This window comes from Macrosteles quadrilineatus, unplaced genomic scaffold, assembly GCF_028750875.1.
Source record: "Macrosteles quadrilineatus isolate MER2022 unplaced genomic scaffold, UCM_ALF_1.0 Scaffold_5__1_contigs__length_97177068, whole genome shotgun sequence".
In the NCBI taxonomy this organism is placed as follows: Eukaryota; Metazoa; Arthropoda; class Insecta; order Hemiptera; family Cicadellidae; genus Macrosteles; species Macrosteles quadrilineatus.
In genome coordinates, this window is record NW_026542598.1 from 74329841 (window position 1) to 74350762 (window position 20922).

The 20922-nt window shown below is 35.1% G+C and overlaps 1 protein-coding gene across 4 annotated transcripts in view; it reads right to left on the minus strand.

Moving 5' to 3' along the window:
• Window positions 1-3875: 3875 nt before the first annotated feature.
• LOC128994431 (bestrophin-2) overlaps window positions 3876-20922 on the minus strand; it is a 97185-nt gene continuing 80138 nt past the window's right edge. For 2 of the 4 annotated variants that reach the window (XM_054418992.1, XM_054418993.1), the window contains exons 5-12: window positions 17947-18185; window positions 10358-10486; window positions 9638-9745; window positions 8754-8990; window positions 7976-8264; window positions 6145-6377; window positions 4354-5615; window positions 3876-4259 (exon numbers count right to left, since the gene is read on the minus strand). In XM_054418992.1, coding sequence (XP_054274967.1) covers window positions 5175-5615; window positions 6145-6377; window positions 7976-8264; window positions 8754-8990; window positions 9638-9745; window positions 10358-10486; window positions 17947-18185 — 1676 coding nt within the window. In that variant the 3' untranslated portion in view covers window positions 3876-4259; window positions 4354-5174. The remainder of the gene's footprint in view (window positions 4260-4353; window positions 5616-6144; window positions 6378-7975; window positions 8265-8753; window positions 8991-9637; window positions 9746-10357; window positions 10487-17946; window positions 18186-20922) is intronic. The other 2 variants (XM_054418991.1, XM_054418995.1) reach the window with 1 other exon arrangement.

Consider the following 20922-nt stretch of genomic DNA (forward strand, 5'->3'; position numbering starts at 1 on the left):
ACTACACTACTCATTCTATCGTCAGCTCAGTCACGGCCGCCTTTAACTGCTTTCAGGACTTCAACCGGCATGAGAATAGGCTAAATTGACTAAAATGAGAATTGCTAAACATATTGAGATATAGATTATAACTGGAGTCACTACTCTCTGGTTAAACGTTAGAGAAAAACGTGCCACTGTTTTGGCTGGTTTGTTTTTGGTGTTTCGTGTTGTTAGGTAGGCCGTGTGATCGGTTGGTGGGATGCTGTCAAATAATTCCAATTCATTCTAACCTAACCATACTATTTATTTGGGGTTATGTTATCCGTTATTTCAGGGACTTATATCAAAAACTTATTTAAGTTATTGCACGTTAAAACCTCTGTATTTAAAGTTATTTTGAAACATTATAAATTGTTTTTGTATGATAGTAAATAAATACTAACTTATTTACCTCTTTTAAAGCTATGGGGTGAAAATAGGCTAGTCAAGTTTCCTGGTTTGGAGATATTGGTTTAGGCCAATAGCCTTATGGCATTTGATTAAATAACGACCATCGGTTTATGATCTTGTTAAAATGGGTTGCTCTTGCTCGTAAAATAAACAAATAAACTTATATTGCAATCATAACGTTGAGTTGGCAGATTTTTGTTTACTATCATCAACAAAACAGGATGACGCCATCTTGATTTTGCCTCTTATTTGACAAGTCCCACCAACCCAATCACCCGGCCAACCTAACAAAACGAAACTCTGAAACAAAACCAGCAAAAACAGTGGTACGTTTTTAAAACACAGAGTGGTTACTCCAGTTATATTATTATAGCTCAGTGTTGCTAAATAGGCCTGGACGTTGCAAGTAGGGTTATTTAGTGTCATACGTCCCATAAGATAACATGGCAGATTGGTGACATCAGCTCATTAGTTCACACTTTATTGATTTAAATTTATTAACATAAATGTATTAAAATATTTAAAATTATAATTAGTAGGATCAAACTTACAGAATTGAAACCCAAAACAATATGAATTGAAAATCTATATCCGTACATTTAAAGCTGAGTCAATATTTTCATAGTCCAGTAACCGAGCTTTTCCAAACATGAAGTTAGGAAAACACTGTTTAGGTTTTATATCATCAAATTTTTATTTTACAATATAGTTATTTAATTAGTTCACTCCAAGAATGGATTACAAAACAAAGTGCAATCTCAGACAAAACCACTCCCTTCCTTATCCCTTATCCGGTTATCCACTTGTGTTGGACTGTTGGTTAGTCTATGGTCCAATACTATTCCCTCCTTCCACAGAAGAATATGGTATGTAAAACTATGTACAAAAATTACAAATTATAACTGAGAATCGTGTTTTAATCGCTAATAATAAATATCCTTTAAAAATACTAGGTATACCTATATCTCATGGGGGGAGGGACATCTCTGGAGCCACACCCCTGATTTTATTTGTACATAGGTTTGCTGCTACAGGGAAGCTAATAAAGTGAGTCAGTTCAAATATTAATAGTTTAGTATAAAATAAAATAAAAATTACCAAGTTTTATCAACATATATCCATAAACAAGCAAACTAAGTTTTCCTTTTTTTAAACTAGAAACTAAGTTTTCCAGGTGATAGGTGTACCGAAAATTGAGTAGTAGTCTATTGGATGGGTACTAAAGTAGAAGTTCCATCTATGGACCAGACAATTTTATCGCCAAATTTATATATTAAAAAAGGTATAATCTATTGAGTCAATATCAGAAATGTGATAGTAGTATCTAAAATCCATTTTTTGTTCTTTTTTTGTTGCTAACATAATTGATTGGTCGTTACAGTTGCTTTTGATCACTATAAGCCCTATCATCACAGTTTGATCAGGTAAAAAAGTTTGTAACAGTGATAAGTAATTTTATCAGCACAATATGTCGGTGGCTCACATTGACTATGACGATTTTTGTTAAAAAAAAACTGGTGATAACTTAAAGATGCATATGGAATGTCCAGTTAAATCAATATTGGAAGGTACCGGTAGTTCAGGGCTTACAACAGACCCGTGGTTTGGTTGTATATGTGTGGGCCCAAGATGTAGCTTATTTGCGACCCCAACCCTCCTTGATAAGAATTATCGACTAAAAATACCTAAAGTCATAAGAATTTGACACGTCCATTTGAAAAGTAACAGTAACAATTAATTTATGAAACTATCATCTAAATCTATAACTGATATGGATAAGTGAGAATTTTCTTGGTCCAAGGACGGGACAGGATTTTTCTTACAGTGCCACAAGAGAGACCTAAGTTTGTTTTTAAAATCTTAAGTAAAATTTAAATTGCAAATGGCAATAATGACGAACAGAATAAACTGTCAGTTTGTATTGAACTGTTCTATGTTATGATTGTAATCTGTGTTCTTGATGCTATTGTTAATTATATTCGCAAGGACATTGTTATCTTCTTTCTTATCCTGCAATGGTGACAACACCATGGAGAGCTCCCTTGAACATAGGGAATTTGTGAAAGTCTTCTACGATCACAGAGACATCCAGACATCATCTTCTCTCTTGCAATCGCTGCATCGTAATCATCTCCTGCGATCACTGAGACATCATCCCACAAGCTATCCTGCTCACATTACTTACTGGTGTATATTGATGTGGCATGGTTTTGAAGCTAGTAATAGTTGGATTGTTAACATTCTCATCAGTGAGTGATGAGTATGGATGAATAATATCTAGTCCTAAAAAGGGAAAAGCTATAGAAATAAATGTACTTTGATGTTCCGTTCGGGTGGAGATACAAGTTTTCATGAGCCCAAAAGTAATAACAAATTTAATCTTTTGCACTGCTTCTAGTTCTACAGATAATAAAGGTGATTATCTTTTCTTTGCAAAGTACCGGTGAATAAAAATAAAATATTTACATTTTAGGCTGTTGGTACAAAATTTCTTTAAAAAAATTAAAAATAAGTACCTATTTACCTTCGTCTACAGCTCAAACTGCTGTAACTTGAGTTACGGCCGTTTCGGCATTATAATGCCATCGTCAGACGTTGAACATTCAGCTGAAGTAGCGTCGTCATAGTTGAAACACATAACACGAACTTGAATAACATTTTACAATTACTAACGAAAACACAACGAACAGGCCTGTCGCACAAACTGTACCGGTTGAAATTAAAGAAGTAAGTTAGTAATCTAAACCAATCATTAAAGTAAGTAGTAGTTCGTGTTCGTGTTATGTGTTTCAACTATGACGACGCTACTTCAGCTGAATGTTCAATATGTCTGACGATGGCATTATAATGCCGAAACGGCCGTAACTCAAGTTACAACAGTTTGAGCTGTAGAAGAAGGTAAATACTTATTTTTAATTAATATCACAGCTCAGGGGCTAAAAATGGATTTCAAAAAATCTATGAAAAATGAATATTTTAACTCATTTCGCAGAACATTTTGTACCATTCATGTAATTTGAGATAGTACAGTTAGTAGACTACGGTAGGTACTCTTTCTATCTGCCCCATATATTGTGCATCATCTTAATACTTCATTCACCATCATTCACCAATGTTTGGGTTTTCTCTAGTCAGTCCCAGATTTCAGATTGATGTCTAGGGAAACAAGCGAGCAATTTGGTCTGCATAAACCTATGGTTGAGAACTCTTTAAGACTATAACCAGACAAGGCCCGCTTTTATAAACGAGCAGACTGGGCATATGCCCAGGGGCGCGGCGGTTGTCGAGGGGCGACTGGCGGGCGGCGTACAACTACTGCCCACCCGCACGCACTACGAAAAAAAGGAGGTGCTGCTTATGAGTTTGCCCAGGGCTCCACTGACCCTTATTGCCGCCCTGTAACTAGAAATGATTTAGGTTTTTTAATTGAAAGTCACAACAAAAAACAACCCATTTCTTTTATATCCATTGTCAATTTTATTTATACATTTATTTTACCTAACAACATCTGATGGAGCTATAGTCGAGCTCATCATCAGATCATCTATATTGAGCACCATTGTCTCAGCATAAGTCAGGTGATATTACAAATTAAAGCCTTATTCGATATTCAAATTAAAATATTATGGTGTATGTGTCAATTAATGAATAAAAATTGTTCAAAGGTGATATTATCACTGAAAATGTTTATTGACACTAAAAAGCACTATATCACCAACAAAGTTGACATCAGTAGATCTGATGAAATATTCACTAAAATGGCACACAAGCCCCTTCACAGCCACTTCTGCGGGATCAGACTATACCATTCAGGATCTGACAACTACCTCTTGTACAGATAATCAGACTATACCATTCAGGATCTGACAACTACCTCTTGTACAGATAATCAGACTATACCATTCAGGATCTGACAACTACCTCTTGTACAGATAATACAATATTATTAGACAGGAATATTAACATCATAATCATTTTAGTACAACCAGAATTTCTATAAAGATCTCACAAACTCAACCTTCAACTAATTGATGATCCAATTAAAATTATAGTGCTTTATGGATCACCTCTTAACATAGTTATAAACATTAAAATCTAAAATGACCCTAAAAAATAATACAAAATCGCTAGTGTCATTTTATGTTGGTCTTTAAAAATCTCTTAAACTAAACATGTAAATTAAAGATATTGCTGATAGTTATACAAATCACATTAAAACTGTTTGGAGATTCAAAATTATTACCATTATACCGGCACAGTTTGTATTAGCTTACATGAACTCATTCAATAACAATTTAGTTATAAAAAATATTCAAGTAAAGTACATTCGGTACGGTAATTAAGTTGACAGCATTCAACCTCAAATACAGTGTCTAAACTCACAAAATCTATTTATTCTTGGTTTTACTTCTGTACATTTTAAAAGTTAACATTTGCACATATATTGTGTAGAATCAATTCAATAAAATATACGTCGTTACAATAAAATATGCTCCCATTAAAATGAATAAGTAAATGATATCGTTACAAGGTAAAAACATTATATCACAGGACAACAAATCGCATCATTAACAACTAACTGGAATGTACAAATTATAATGTCAATCAACAATCTTAACTTTTTACACACTAATCACAAGTCTAAAATGCACAGTAAATACAATTGTTGAACAATCCCCACCACACTGCCACGCATTATTGTACTTGCACAGCCATGTTTGATGAAAAAACTAAATTAACTATCACACGTAAACTTCCCCTCGCTTGGGTTGCGAAGTCACGCTGGCCTTGCGGCTGCGGTCGTCGCCTGAGACGCTTCCCGCTGAGCTGCCCTCCTCTGTGACAGGTTGGGTCACGTCGGTCAGCACCAGCGAGCGGTGCGCAATCACTGGAGTGTGCGGAGCAGACGACGGCGTGATGCCTAGACTCGTCAACATTGGGTTGCTCATAGACACGGTTGTGAATGTCACTGGACTGACTGACATTGTGATCGGATGCTGCGCAGTTGTCAGCACTGCGGAGGTGTTGATGGGATGTGAAGTGGTCAGCACGGCCGCAGTGCTGAGCCCCGCGGGGTTGAGGCTGTTAGCTAACACAGCCTGTGCCAGAGCTGCTGCACCAGGGGTGTTGGGTGTTATGGTGTTCTGGTGGCTCTCTGACTCTTGTATGGGAGAAAGAACGACCTGGAAAAGGATGTGTTTGTAAAAAACTAGTTAAGGGTATAATAGTATTTTTTAATAAATCTTAAAAGAACAATTACCATGTAGTATACTCCTAATTACAATTACCCGAATAAGGTATAAATTGAGAAAATCTCACATTGTATGTTTTTTTTTCTTTTTAATTTTAGGTAATAGTAAATATAACCAGTGGTGAGTGGTGTAGTCATACAATTTCCAAAGTATGATCGCTCACCATTACTGTACTCAAAAAATGACTAACATAGGATGAAATTATATGATTACTAGAAAAAGCAGGTTGGAAACCCACATCACCACTGAATATAACCATTGACTATGTAACCACAACCAGTTGTGGTTATATAGTCAATGATATAACCAACCCAAAGGCTAAAAACTGTCAATAAAGTTCAGCCTGTCAAAATTATTTTCAAATTCGGCTTAAAATGCCCCTAACACCCTAGTGTGTCAACGATATTAATCCAACATGATTCTCCGAAGGATTTTCTAAAAATAAGTGTCGAGCACTGACCTGGACGGCCACAGGCAACTGAGTGTCAGTGTGTGCGTACGGTACAGGGTTGTGTGCGACCAGCGCGCTGACTAGTGAGTTGGGGCTCACAGTTCCTCCGCTGTTGGCGTTGTTGTTGTTGAGGTTCATCTGAGCCAGGCGATTCTCTCTGTCAACAACTTCCTTGGTAACATCTGGCGTCGGGATTCGAGGTCGATTCTTCATCACAACTGATCCATTCATCTTGAGTGGCCCTGGAAATGGTCAATGTGGTTTATTGCAGGTATTGAAAATGTTATAACAACTTAGCTATTTGAAAGACATAACATTGAAATATACTGATATCAAATGGTTTGCTGGTGAATTGACATCAATTCACATTAGTCAAGTAGCAATGGACTTCAATAGAGAACATAGTTTTTCCATCGTATAAAAATGTAGCAGCGATTGGATACGATGACTCTATGTCACATAGGGGTATAATACAAGTGAGAATAGTAAAGGACACCGCATTGGTGATAGAATTGAAGTAGCTCACTTGAGAAGGACTGGAGCTCATTGGACAATTAAAATAAAAACTCATCCTACAACAAATTTGTCATTTTCATCTATGTTTCTCCAACCTTTTAACCATGCTAATATGTAATGACAAATAATTGTTGAATACTGCATTACCGTCAAATTCAATATCACTTGGTGTCGGTGAAGGTAAAATTTGACACCACTTTAGCTTAAACCCAATAGACAGATGTTAATCTTCAAAATTAGCTAAAAAGAAGGTTCCTCATAAAAATACATTTGACAACCAAATACTGTCTTAAGGTACCACATCAAGACCTAAAATTTCTGAAGTTATATATTTTCAAGTGCTAATGTAACTATGCAGTAAAGTAAAAACGTAATATTTGTACATTTTTTATTAGATTAGAGCTTTAGCACACCAAAAAGAACAAGCTTAATGCCAAACATCATCTCACAATATCTACAACACTTCAAAAGTAGCTCAATTAATCACTAATGTCAGCCAGATGCGATCACTTAAGGAAATTATACTTTGAAAACTAATCATTCCAAAAAAAGTTATGATCTCAAAAATGTAAGTTGGTAAAGTGAGATTTGGTGGTGTTAAAAGTGTAACAATAGCTTGGTGGTGTTGTGTCAGTCCACAATAATTTAAATGTCCCGCAACGTTCATGTGAGCTCAAGCCATGATATACAACCTAGGACATTATAGTCGCGCATAATTTTTAACAAGAGTAGGGGAGCACGACGGAAACACCGGTTGTCGTGTCTCTGCTGTGAAAGAAGAAAGATGGCTTGCTGAATGCGTGGGATATGGGGGTATGGCCCCCTTGGAGGTACCATGTTACACAATAGTTACCTATTCTTAATTCCATTAATAATTCTTTTCAGATTATGTAGTCATAATCACTTATTTAATTTATTCCGTCAGCTCTCCATTTCATTATTTGCTCAAATGTTAGTTCACGTTGTGTCCAGTTCATTGATTAAAAATTATTGCATATATCCAAAGATTAGGGTGTTCTCTAGTTAAAATGCTTCAATTAATAATAATAATCAAAGCTGGCTCTTTGGGCCTGTGATTCGCAGTAAATTGTCTCCTCTGTTTAGATAATGAGTTCAGATGCCGTTTCCAACACGAACGGTTTGGTCATGATCATAAATCATATGTCCAAATCACCAAATGTGGCAAAAATACGCCACAAGTGATAGCCGTGGTTTTGATCCACGGACCTCTGGATTATGGGCCCAGCACGCTTCTACTGCGCCACTCTGCTAAAAGCGTAAAATGATTTCTACTCTTCAAGAATTTCAAAATCAAATCATCTACCTGGCCTGTTGCGGTTCTGGCGTGTGGACTTGCGGCCGATGAGTCGGTCGTAGATGGACATCTTGTGTGGGTTCTGCTGATAAGGAGGGGCATGTGACTGACCTCCCCCCACCACTGAGATAGGCAGACCGTTCTGTTGATCAGGCGTAGAGTAGACGGAGTTGTGCCTTTGACGGCCGAACAAGCCTGAGGAATATGCTGTAGAAGACGAGCGGATGGAGCCCACTCGGTGCATCTGACGCTGGAACCAGTTCTTCCTCCTCTCCACCAATGGGGTGTCTACACTTTCCTGGAAGAATTATATAATTTTAGATACTTGTCATAGGCTATATACTTATAATTTAACTATAGTGTCTTAAGAAATAGTGATGCAAATTTTATATTTCTGAAGGATTAACGAATACATTATAAAATACTCCTTTTGATACTCAAAATGTCCTCCTCCTGAGCCTATATAAACCAGTGAGACAATGAGCTAAGTAAAAACGAACTGTTGTTTGATATCGAAAGGGAACTCAACTAAAGTCCAGGGACTAGTAAAAATTCTAAATGACAACCCATAACATATTTCTGATGTTTCATCTTAGAGTGTAGAAATTCGAATAGAACAGTTGAAGGCTAAAGAGAAAGTTAAAATACAATATTTCTTTTATTCAACATACTCTCTGATGAGTTCTACAATGGGACGCAAGTTTTCCCATGGAAGACTCAATTCTATCACTTTAAAAATAAATAATTTAATAAACTCGTGAAACTGTCGGATAAACATTTCACTCACATAGTCAGCGTAAACGTCATCAGGGTTGATCGACTTGCGCGAGTGCAACAGATTGGCGTAGAGTGCATCTTGTTCCTTCACTTTGTAGTCCTCCGCAGATCCTTTAGGCTCGTACTTGCGGTAATGCTCGGAAGCGACAGTGTACGGTAGGTCCTTAGGGACAACTTCGTCCCAGTACTGGTCCTTCAGCAACTCAGGGTGCTCCTCGTGCATTTCGTCCACGATCATGTAAGCAGCCTGCACAAGAAAACAAGGCGTGATAACAATTCTGGTTCAATTAAGAATAAAGAATACTTTTCAAAATAGAATACAGAGTAGGTATTTTTTTTGCCAACTAGTTTCTGCTAGTGTACTGGGATAATACACCATTTATATATCCTACCATAAAAAAAAAGTTTTTAACATATTCAACATTTTAGAAGATGCTTAATCGTTAAATGGATGTCGCCTTTGACCATTAATACAACTTCAGTTTCCAATAGTCAATGGATGTCACTGACATCCATCATGTCAGTTAAGAGAAGCGACACAGAGGTAATATTACACCTGGAGTTTAAATCAACAAGAAGTATTTGAAAGTTTCTCTGCTATAATAAAAAAAATGTTTAACTTTGAATGAGCTAACAATGTTTTTGACTCGATTAAAAATGTAATTTGGTGGGCAATATTTATCCTATCATGCTGAATAAATTAGATATCAATAGTATGATCAGGAAAGACTTATTGCTGGATGTAAAACATTACAGTTAACAAAATTTGGTGCTTATAAACCTCTTAAGTGGGAAACAAAATGTCATAACATACAATATAAGACTGGTAATTGAAAAATACAGCATTTATTTACCATCAACACTAAATTAATTTGTTATATTCCACTATCCTACCTTGATATGTCTATCAATAAGCCAGTTGAGTTCAATATCGTCATCATCTTCACCAAACGGTCCAATGAGAACTTCTGCTACCTTCAACCACCCTACGTAGAAGACAAACTGGAAAAAAATATTGTTGAATGAAGGATTATTTTATAGGCTTAATATGTAGAGCTGAAAAAATAAGAAATTAAATGGAGTATCTTATAATATTTCTACCAAGGAATTTTGATATGTTCTAAAATGTTGGAGGATATATCGCTAAATAAGCATTTAACAATTAATTTACCGTGCACGTGTGTTCAAATGCTATACAGTACTTTAGCTTAACTTAGCGCTGGGGATTCTAGCTTTTACCTACTGCTACTTTTGTTTTAGCTACAGAGAAATAAAGTGAAGAGAAAATACGCTTACACTTTGGGAAATTCCTATCGCAAGAGCACAAGGTCTTTCTTCACCGTATGTAGAACATGAAGGCGATGGGGCAGTGTTGGACTTTGCCCTAGACACCAGGTTTAGTGCTAGACACCACTTAAGTGTACCATGGAGTGTGTCCTTTGTTCCTTACTTCTCTGTGAATAGACTAAATTGGTCTTTCAAAGCTGATTAGAATACAGTAATAAACAATACACTTCCCCGGACTATTCACTTGGTCAAATCCCAAAAAAATCTCACAGTAAAATTTTTTAACTACATTGCTAAACTGTGTATTTTTTTACAGTAAATAATTACCTGTAGGACAGTGAAGATAGGAAAGTACATGTCGAACTCTATATTGCCGGTTGGAGATCGCTCTGTAATGATGAATTGTTTTCCCAGAAGATTGGCCAAGAAGTACGAGTACACCGACAGAGTTACTACCTGTTAGAGAATAAATACAATTAATATCTTACATAAGTGATTGAAAATTAAACATGCATTCTAGCTTTTTGTGTTTCTAGTGATTTTTATGCAAGAAAGATGTCCAAAACCCTCGGACATCTGGGCTTTTGCACTTGTATAAATCACGAAAAATAAAGCTTTCTGAGCTCTATGGCCAAAAAATAGACAATGAATTGGTAAATATCGAAAAAGAAATCAAATCTTCGAGCACCTGCATTACTGAGGTGTCTAAAGTATTTACAGAAGGAAACTACGAAATGGAGAACATCTCCCCCTTCCAGTTTATATTCAAGTTGTAGATTTATGTGCAAACAATAAAATTGTAAGTGACCTTCCCGATTGATTGACTATATAGTCAATGCTTTTCCCCAGAGAGATACAGTATCAATTTTCTACTGCAAAACCAAAGTCGTAAATTGTATTGTAATAAAACACTGCTAAAGAAAGCAGGGAAGTTGAGACGTTTAGTTTGTATCTTGTATGATATTTTTTAATTGCATTGTAATGTACAGACATATTTTTAAATCATTCCCGTACGATAAGTTTTTAAAAATTATAGTTACAATGTTCGAATTTTAAAAATTATTTAAATTATAATCAGTTGATTAGATAGTTTTGGGTACTTTTGTCTCTGGAAACGTTCTAACTTTCCAAACTGTAAAAATATTTTACAATATTACATTTTTGAAATTCATTTAAAACTTTACTTGAATTGTACATAATTTTTTTGCATTTTCACACACATGCAAAAAAGTGCAACCATGCAAATGTTAATGAAAATATGATTACAATATAAAGCAAATACTATCATAAACTGAAAAACAATAGGAAAATTTGCAACACAACCTTAAAAATAAATAAACGTACAAGATAACAAATGAAGTTGAATGTAGAAATCTCAAACCATACAGTGAAGTTGATTTTGCCATTTGAAATAATGAACAATGTAATCAAAAGAAAACTAACTCTAAATAAATCAAAGAAATACAGAAAAAAAAATACTGAAACTTAGACCAGCACCGATACTTTATTACATATTAAACATAACATAATAGTAAGAAAAACAACTTTCACCTGATAAAATATCCTTTCAAGACCTGTAAGATATAATAAAACAAAAAGTATCAACAATGCATTTAACGAAATAATCTTCTTGGTTTCCCTGAAATTAAAATAAATAAAATTAACAATAATTTACTGTCCTTATACAGTATTGTAAGTATTTTGCCATTGAGATGCATGTATATAGATCAATTGATTTTATGACTAAATTCCAATAAATCCTGAAGCTGATATGTCTATATTATTATTTTAAGGAAATAAGTTAGGGGTGAAGCGAAACATTTGCCAGTCTCTTGTTAAATTAATTAGCAAGGATTTAAAATTTACTACTGTACACGCCAAACCTGATAAATGTTAACTAATTGCTAGAGCTGAACAAACTAACTTATTGTGATGCATTTGGAATATTACAGTAGCAAGCAAATCAAATGATGTAAGAATCTAAAAAAAAATGATTTTTTTTAATTGGACGTCCTAAAAGGAAATTTTTAGCTAAAGCTTAAGGTATGTGATAAAATAATTATTTGTTTTCAACTTTAGTATCCAAAAGTCAATAGTTATCCAAATATACAAATATCCAATGAGAAACTTCTCTCCAACTATAGTTAGCTGATTTCATATGAAAACATACACAAGATAAAATATGTTGTATGTAGCCTATGTGTTATGCTTATTTCAAAACGAGGTTATTAAAACATTATTAAAACGGGTTATTAGGACATAATCTACTAACCTTACCATAGTTCACAGACAATTCACAATATTTACACCGACACAAATCAAATGTACTACTGTTCTTCAAGAACTTTTATAAGATTTATTTGTCTGTGGTTGATGGTTTTTAATTGTTTTCCTCTAAACAGTAGGCTATTAGATTTTTGGAACAAAAGGTGTAATAGTACTTTTTAGTACATCTACTATATTACATCAATGACTTTGGCTACTTTTGAGGATGGTAAACCTATAAGGTTGTATTTTTGTATAAACCAGTTCAACAGCATATACATTTATCAGTATATCACTGTCACAATTAGTGTGCAACAGTTGGCACCGCTGCCAGATCAGCTGATGTTGACAGCAAGGGCGGGCGGAAGTAAGTAGACTGACAAGTCACCTGTGCCCAATGGCAAGGCTGCGTTCAGATGGACCGTGAATTGGCGGCAAAAAAATATGGGGTTTAAGGTTAAAATGTTTTACTAGCTTTTCCAGTGGCAAATTTAAACAACACTTTTTCACAGAGAAATTTATACAAATACAAATACAGTACTTAATTATTAAATTGAATGAAACATAAACATAATGAAACATGTGATAAGCATATTAGGTCCTAACTAAAATGTAGGTAGAGTTACTCCATGTAATTCTCATAAATAATTGTACTGTTACCGAACTCTATGTAGTGTGTGTTAATTTTCATAGTTTTAATATAGGCAGGTTTTCATGTTTAATTATTTACTATTACTCTGAGTTAATACAAAAGAAAATTCTCAATATAAAACTTCCGATCGTAGGTACTGTATTCGGAAAGTTTTAAAATGAATTAATGAATTAATCTACAGATTGGGCTTTTCCACACTGGTATGAAAATTGTCCTAAAGTTTTATTTTATAATTAACCCACAGTTGATGTCTTCTGAACAGTCCACGTTGTACCTTCGTATAGTATAACGTATTACAATACAATGGTATTTATTTGTTTTGTTCATTCGTGAAATTAATATGCATTTATTTTATTCACTTCTTTCTTCTTTCTTGTTAAACAATCAACCGATCAAAAGATGTACTTTGACTCTTACTGTCGTTGATGGATTTTTATAGCATATCAAAATATATGCTGACTTAACTGACTATTTTAAGCTCAAATACAAATTTTCAGTATGATTTGGTAACAAAATATATGTAACCCAGTTTTACTTTACAGCACCATTAAAAGGGGCGTGCCATTGACGTACAATAGCCCACAAGTGTGTCATTTGGCGTATTTACAATGACGCCGAAGTGTTGCATAAGTCATGACTGAACGTATGTTTAAAAGACACCCGCTTTAATAGTAGTTCATCACTAACTATATTTTATATAGCTTAACTATATTGTATATTTCATCACTAGGGCAATGGCTCTTTTCGATCCGAGCTCAAGTTTAAATCCGTGTGATGATTATATTTTTCGACATTTTGCAACATTATTCAACAAACTAATTTAGAAAATGATTTAAAATGAAAATAATTTTACATACCTCTAAAAACAGCTTCCAGCTTGTTTAAAATTGTTCCAATGCAAATAAGCAAATAATTTCGCCTATTATGATTGGGTTAGTGTACATTCTTGTATCAATATATAGAACTACAGTATTCACAAGAATGCTAAAATAAGCTACAACATATAAAATCAGTCGAAACATGTGATTTCTTACAATCGCGAGGATACAAAAGCTTTTACTCCCTAGGGACTAAAGAGGCTTTTGACTCCCTAGGGAGTAAAAAGCGTTGTTAGCCCCTAGGGAGTAAAAATCAGCTGTTGTCAACTCAGTTGAAAATTTAGATCGTAAGCAATAACATATATCGAAAGTATGCATCAATTGTTTAATCGATTGTAACTGATTGTTCCCTTATACGAAATAGTTCGACAAATCGATAGTATAATGTACACTAACACAATCGTAATTAATCGACAAAATTATTGAATCACTTAATAATCGGCTGCTTATTTAGATGAGCAGAATTGAAAACAAATTGGAAGTCGTTTTATGGGTTATATTTCGTAGGGGGGGGGGGATATTTTCGTTTTCTAGCTTAGTTTGTTAATTATTGATGCAATATGACGAAAAAATATAGTCATCACACGGGCCAAAAGTGTATTTACAACCCTCGCTCATTTTCCGACCTCGGCTTCACCTCGATCGTAACTTGAGCTCGGATCGAAAAGAGTCACTTTATGCCCTAGTGATGAAATATGCTATTGACTTCCTAATGGAGTAAAAGAGCTACTTTAGACCCGAAAGAGCTACTTTAGACCCGCAACACGTATTCCCATAAACGAATGTTTTGTTGCAGTATGACAAAAAAGTAATTTTTGATCATATACCTTTTTCTTTTTCCTAAAGTAGCCTACATTGATATGGAAACACCAGAGAACACAGAATAGTAAGAGAGGATTCAAAAGAGGTTGAAAAACTGTAGTTTTTTTTTTTTTTCCTAGGACGCTAGGCACGAGCCTGGGATTGTTTTTCACATTACTTCAGGCTAGACCTAGGGGTTGCGGCATTATCACTTAGATAAAATCCATTGGTGACTTGGCGGGGATCGAACCCGGGACCTCACGGACCGAAGTCCCGCGCTCTAGCCACTACGCCAGCTCGCTCCCCTATTTGTAGTAGTCTATAAATAAAATAAAATTGAAATTTACAATTTTTGAGGTTGTAGTGTAAGTTTTTTTGTCGACATCAGCTTGGTCAAGTGCTACTAAAATCAAAACAGTCTTCAGACTTTACGATAAGATGAGAACGTCCAGCTTCTAAAGTCAAAGGTTCTAGCGGTGAAGTAAACCCGGTTTCAATTTCAGCACAACAGTAACGTCGAAAAGTGATTTTAAAGGTGGAAACAATACTTTGAAAGTTTTTAACTGCATAATTCATCCAACCCAAGTATGAATGAAAGATGACTGTGGAAGAGTGAGACAACCTTTTGCAGTTTTGTTACTGAAACGAGCTGTATCTTCAACCAGAACCATAGATTAAAACCCCTTTGGCCAAGGACAGTCGGGTCCAGTTTCGAACCCTCAAAGAGCTCGGGCTTTTCTCAGGATCGAAACGACAATCTTCTGATTATAATATAAATTTGAAATAAAAACTTCACCAATATTTTTAGATTTTTTTATAAATTAACTTAGTTAATGTCTAAGTGAAATGAAATTAAAAATTCTAAAAATATTGGTGAAGTTTTTATTTCAAATTTATATTAATTCCAATATTACCAGTTCCTCTTGAAGAACCTTCTGATTAATTTGCGAGTAAAATTACATCATACAGTATACCAATAGCCATATGGGGGCCCTGAACTATGTATTCTACATGGCTTTCAGGAGCACTCTTCGCTAAGGGATTATATACCCACCCAACAAGCTTGCAACTGTATGGATACAACCTTCGGAAAAATAAGGAACGCGATTTAAAAACTCCCGAGAACCGTGAAAATCGCTAACTCAACGCCAACGCCTTCAACACGTCCGGGATCGCCAAGGGCTTGTCAAATTTCAACACCTTTCTTCCGCCATTTCTTTACCCCTCGGTCACGGCGACTGTTTTTACGTAAGCGATGTTGTCTGACGAATGGATTGTCTTGGACTCGCCTTGACATTGTCAAGATAACTCTAGAAGCGTAACGTCCTGCGAGAAATAATACTGATAAATACTGTAGAAGACAAATCACCTACTGTGATGGCTATTGTGAGTAGAGGGCGTAACTAATGCGTAATAAACTATTCTCCATCCTAATAGAATATGTGGGGTGACTTACGTAACATAGGCTATAAAACCTGTTTTTGGTGTGTTCATGTTAGTAACATTTGAGTGCTCTTTTGTCGACAGGACAATTCTGTCTTATTCAATGGAGGATTTTACAATTTGTCACATTGGTAATATCGTTGAAATGGAATGAGAGGATACGAAATCGTTTTCTACATTCAGTCAATCTAATTTTACAGCTGGCAAAATCAAGTCTCAAATAGTAAACAACAAAGGGATCTCCATAAACAGGAAAAACACGACCTAAAACTGTCTTCAATCTATTCACAAGGTTGAATAATATTAGGGAGTACATGTAATTTAAAATCCTGAACTTAAGAGCGTTGAAAAAATGTTAACAACAATTTTAGATTATAAGGGGGACTGATGGGATTATATGGGTCTAATGGAAGTATTTTGGAGTCATATGTGCATTTGTGACTGAGGTTATTCTTTATGGAAGGTACTGAAACAGAGATGGTCATACAATCAATTATCAATTAATCGAGATGGGGACGCAACCTAGATCGTATTTTAACCCCAATGTGAGTGTAGAATGGAGTGAGATGATCAGCTGTTTCAGTAGACAGGATCATTTATTTACTTGCCACCGGAAGAAAAGCTATAATATAACCATAGATAAAACATACTCCCTTAGATATAACAAAATAACAATGCTATTGGTATTTACTACATTGAATGCTTAGTCAAATTACTTTACCACCTGTTAATGGAGAAAATTCCTACATTACAACATTCAAAATATAAACATTCGGAAACAAAACAAAAATGTCCTTGTCGTATGAAAGGCCTTAAAAATAAAACAATAATTAAATAGCTTCATGCAAAAAAAACTGTAAAAACAAAAAACAGCCAAACAACTTCATATATCTAAAAAAAATTATATCTCTGCTGCTACATATACAGGAACAAAAACTGTTAGTTGAGTATAATAACAAAAAATAGGTTACTATACATATACATCCACGTAAATAATGCAAAATATCTATTTAATAAACTATTAAGTCCAATGCACAACGTTTCTACACTATTACTATTTACTACAATGCTTTTGAATTTCATAAAACTTACTTACGGAGTCAGAAGGTAGGCAGAACGTGGTGTGGACTGATCGTGACTGATTAACTATAAACTAATGTACATGTTTTTGTGTAAAAAATAAATAAATACTCTATTTCAATACTCGTACGGTATAAATAAAATGCTAAAACTAAACTTTATTGTAAATAGGCTGGTATCACTGACTTTTTTTCCTTTTGTGTCTATGACAGATGCGTTTTCAAATGAGCGATTACTGTATATTCTGGTAAATGCCTTATACTGTAAGTATATGTATAGCTCGTCCAGTCTGTATCCCTACTGATAAAGTTGGAGTAGTATTCGTCAAGATATTGTATATCAAAACATTTGATTAACTCAAACTGGGTAGAACTGAGTAAACTATTGACTCATGTAATCAAGATTATATTGGAAGCGTTAGCGTTGCCAAACTAAAATTTGCCAGTTCAACGACCATATTCGAAGTCTTTTGCCAGCCATTTTCCGAAGAACAGATCCAAGAGTCTCTGCTGACCGTAGAAGGATGCCTTCTAGTTTACTTACGTGTTGTTTAGCCTAGTGTTCGTCTTTTACTAAATGCTCACCTGGGTGCTTTGATAGTTCTAGAACTTGCTGCACCACATTTGCATCAATACCTATAAGTTGGAGTCAAAGTTTGGCGGTTTTCCAATCCCTGAAGTTCAAAGACGGCATCTCCCGAAGACACCCCTAGACAGTCTACTTTGAACGTAGTAGCCTACCTTCTAGTTTACCTGCTGAGTGTATTATGTCTAGGTGCTCGGCCTATACTAGCTCACCTGTGTGTAGACGAGTGGCACGTTGACGTTATCGTACCCGATGAGACTGCCCAATCGCAGTCTGATGTCGCTCATCTCGTACATGATCGTCTGCACCAGATGATCGCAAGATATGAGGCCCTCACGACGAGCTCGGTTGATCACGTTGGTCGCCCAGGTCAACGGAAGCCAATACTTCGCCATTGGGTGTCTTTCGTCCAACATCTCGAAGATTTTTTTCTCGCTTTCCATCATTAAACCTTAAGAACCGGGACGCGAGTTTAAGTGTTGAAAGATAATTCGTGGGTAATTCGATGTACACTGCCAATGTCGGTGCAATTTAAAGTTAGCGTTTGAAAGTCGTGTAATTAATAACTACTTTATTTGTTTGTAACTGGGAATGTTTTAACTGGATGTTGTTTTTTTGGTATGTTATCAAATATGAATGGAGTAGGGACGTGTGACATGACTGCTTTGATTATGGCTATGACCAGCTGTTTCTTCAGCCAGGGAAATTTATTGCTGACCCAATCTTAAAAGACAACACTAGTCAGTTAAAATATGATCTACCTGTCGCCTATTAACATGAACAGTCACGCTTTATAACTGAAGTTCACACCCGTTCCACAAAGTTTTCTTCCCTTTGCAATCATTTGGGATAAATATCATACAGAGAATACAAAATGCACTGCAAAAGACCAAATTTAAGGAAAACATTATACAAAATACTCCACTAGATTTAACCATCTGATTTTAATATGCCAAATTGTACATATGATGAAATATGCTGTTGAAACAGCTGATCTTAGTAGCAAAGCTATACAGATCATCCCACAACATTCTACACTCATCCTTCACCAATAGGTGACACACACCTAGGTGGCGTCGACCTTCTCAATTGATAATGATAATAATGTTTAGAACAATAAATGGCCAATAAAATGCAACTCGTGTCCTGAATTGGTTTATGGTTTAAAGGGCCAATAAAAAAGAAAGTTTCTAATTTGAATAACGGAACGCCTGAATGTTGGATCAAAGTAACAAGGGTGCTAATTCAGTTTGGATTACAAATAAGAATTATCATGGAAAAAAGACTTAAGAACCAAAGCATGTTTGTTATGATTTTAAACATTTACTAATTTACTTTACTTAGCTTATCTTTGAACTAATGTGAACTTTGTGAACTTTAGAGCGTACCTGCACACGATGTTTTATATATTTTTTTGTAATTTCAGTTTTCAGTTTCAAACAATAGTATTATAGTTTTACTTTACATACTGAGGTACATAGATAAATGGATAATTTAGTCTTCCACATTTTAGTAATTGGTTGATAATTTCGAAATTATAATTTAGATACACTTTTTTTAAGTGAGAGTGACGACAACACAAATATACTTTGCAGCTTAACATGTTATTTGTACAATTACCTACGATAAGCCTTAGAATTCTGATTTTGAAACTAAAGAATATGCAATTTATTCGTTATATTTTTGTCCGAGCACTAATTAATTGGACCACGCCGATAAGTTGTCTAAACTTGGCCATCCTACTTTTAAATATTGAATAAATTTACTTGAATTTGGAATTTTAAATATTTTGAGGTTTTGAAATTTCGGCCACTGGTAGGACAGCTCCAGGTCGGCTGGTCGTTGTAGCCGTTATGTGTCCTCGATGTGCAAGCTGCAGAGCTGTGTGGTTGTGCACAAGAGTGCAACGCCGTCGATCCATACCATACTCTACGTCCCGAAAAAAGAGTGATTGAAAAAAATTAACAGTTAAAAAAAGTAGGTATACATTTCCAAAGGACTTTATCAACAAATGTTCTTAAGTTTTTGCTTAGAGGGGATTAAACTAAACGACAACAAGTTTTCTTATATTTAAACCTTTTTGGAATTAATTTTTACTATTCTGAAACTTTTAACATTACTTTCATTCATTTATTAGGCGTATACTAAGAAAAATTTACGCAAGTTACTTAACACGATTAAGAATTAAGATATGTTTACAAGCAATTTGCGAGGATTAGATTAGAAAAAGGATTAAAAGGTATTTTTCTTATATTTAGAGGAAACGTTTCATGATCGATGCGTGTGAGGACGGATAAAATAATTTTACTTCTTTGAACTGTTGTAAAAGCAAATTACCACAAGTAGTACGCCACTACACACCTGCAAAAACCAAAAACATAACTTCCGAGCTTGTAAATTACCAAAATTTAACATTTTTTTTAAATCGAAGGTCCAATAAAACATTTAGGTTACCCGATTGGAACCAATCAAACTCTATAAATTATTGTCGAAACAAATTAAAAATTCTTAAAAGGACACGCCTTGAGAACATAGGCGTAGCCTCGGATATTTTTAGCCAAATCGATTCTGAGGTATTTGAATAATCCCAAGGAAGAGAAGAGGGGGATGACCAGTGACCAGTGGGCAAGATATGTAGCAAGGTCAGCAAAGGTCAACAGCTCTGGGGGAATCCGGCCCAAGGTCATACGAGTGCCAAGGTCAAGAGGAGCAGGATGGAGCCAGACGAGTCGCGCGTAGAAGAAGAAGAACTTATGCTTGATCATTTCTACATTATTGCTTGCATACAATTTAGACAGCTCTGAACAATTGTAGTTAGCTTGTTTCTTGGCATTGCCCAGTTAGCTTACTTTGATTCTCATAAATCGTTTGTAAACACTTCTTGTTTTGTTCAGGTTTCTAACCTGAAGACGAGGTTAGTTTTCAAAGTTCCGAAATGTCGACCCAATACTCTTTTACTTTAGCCAATGAATACTAGAACAGAAACTGTATGGACCATAGACATCAACAAATTGTGTTACTGGTCCGAAAGTAAACATTATTATAACATTGCTTAATAGGTACTGTCTAAACTATGTAAATGTTATCAGTATGGGATTCGGGCCAGTTACGTCATTTGTTTATGTTATACACCGAATTCTGTTCTAATATTCGTGCTATAACCAATATAATCAACATCGCCAACAATA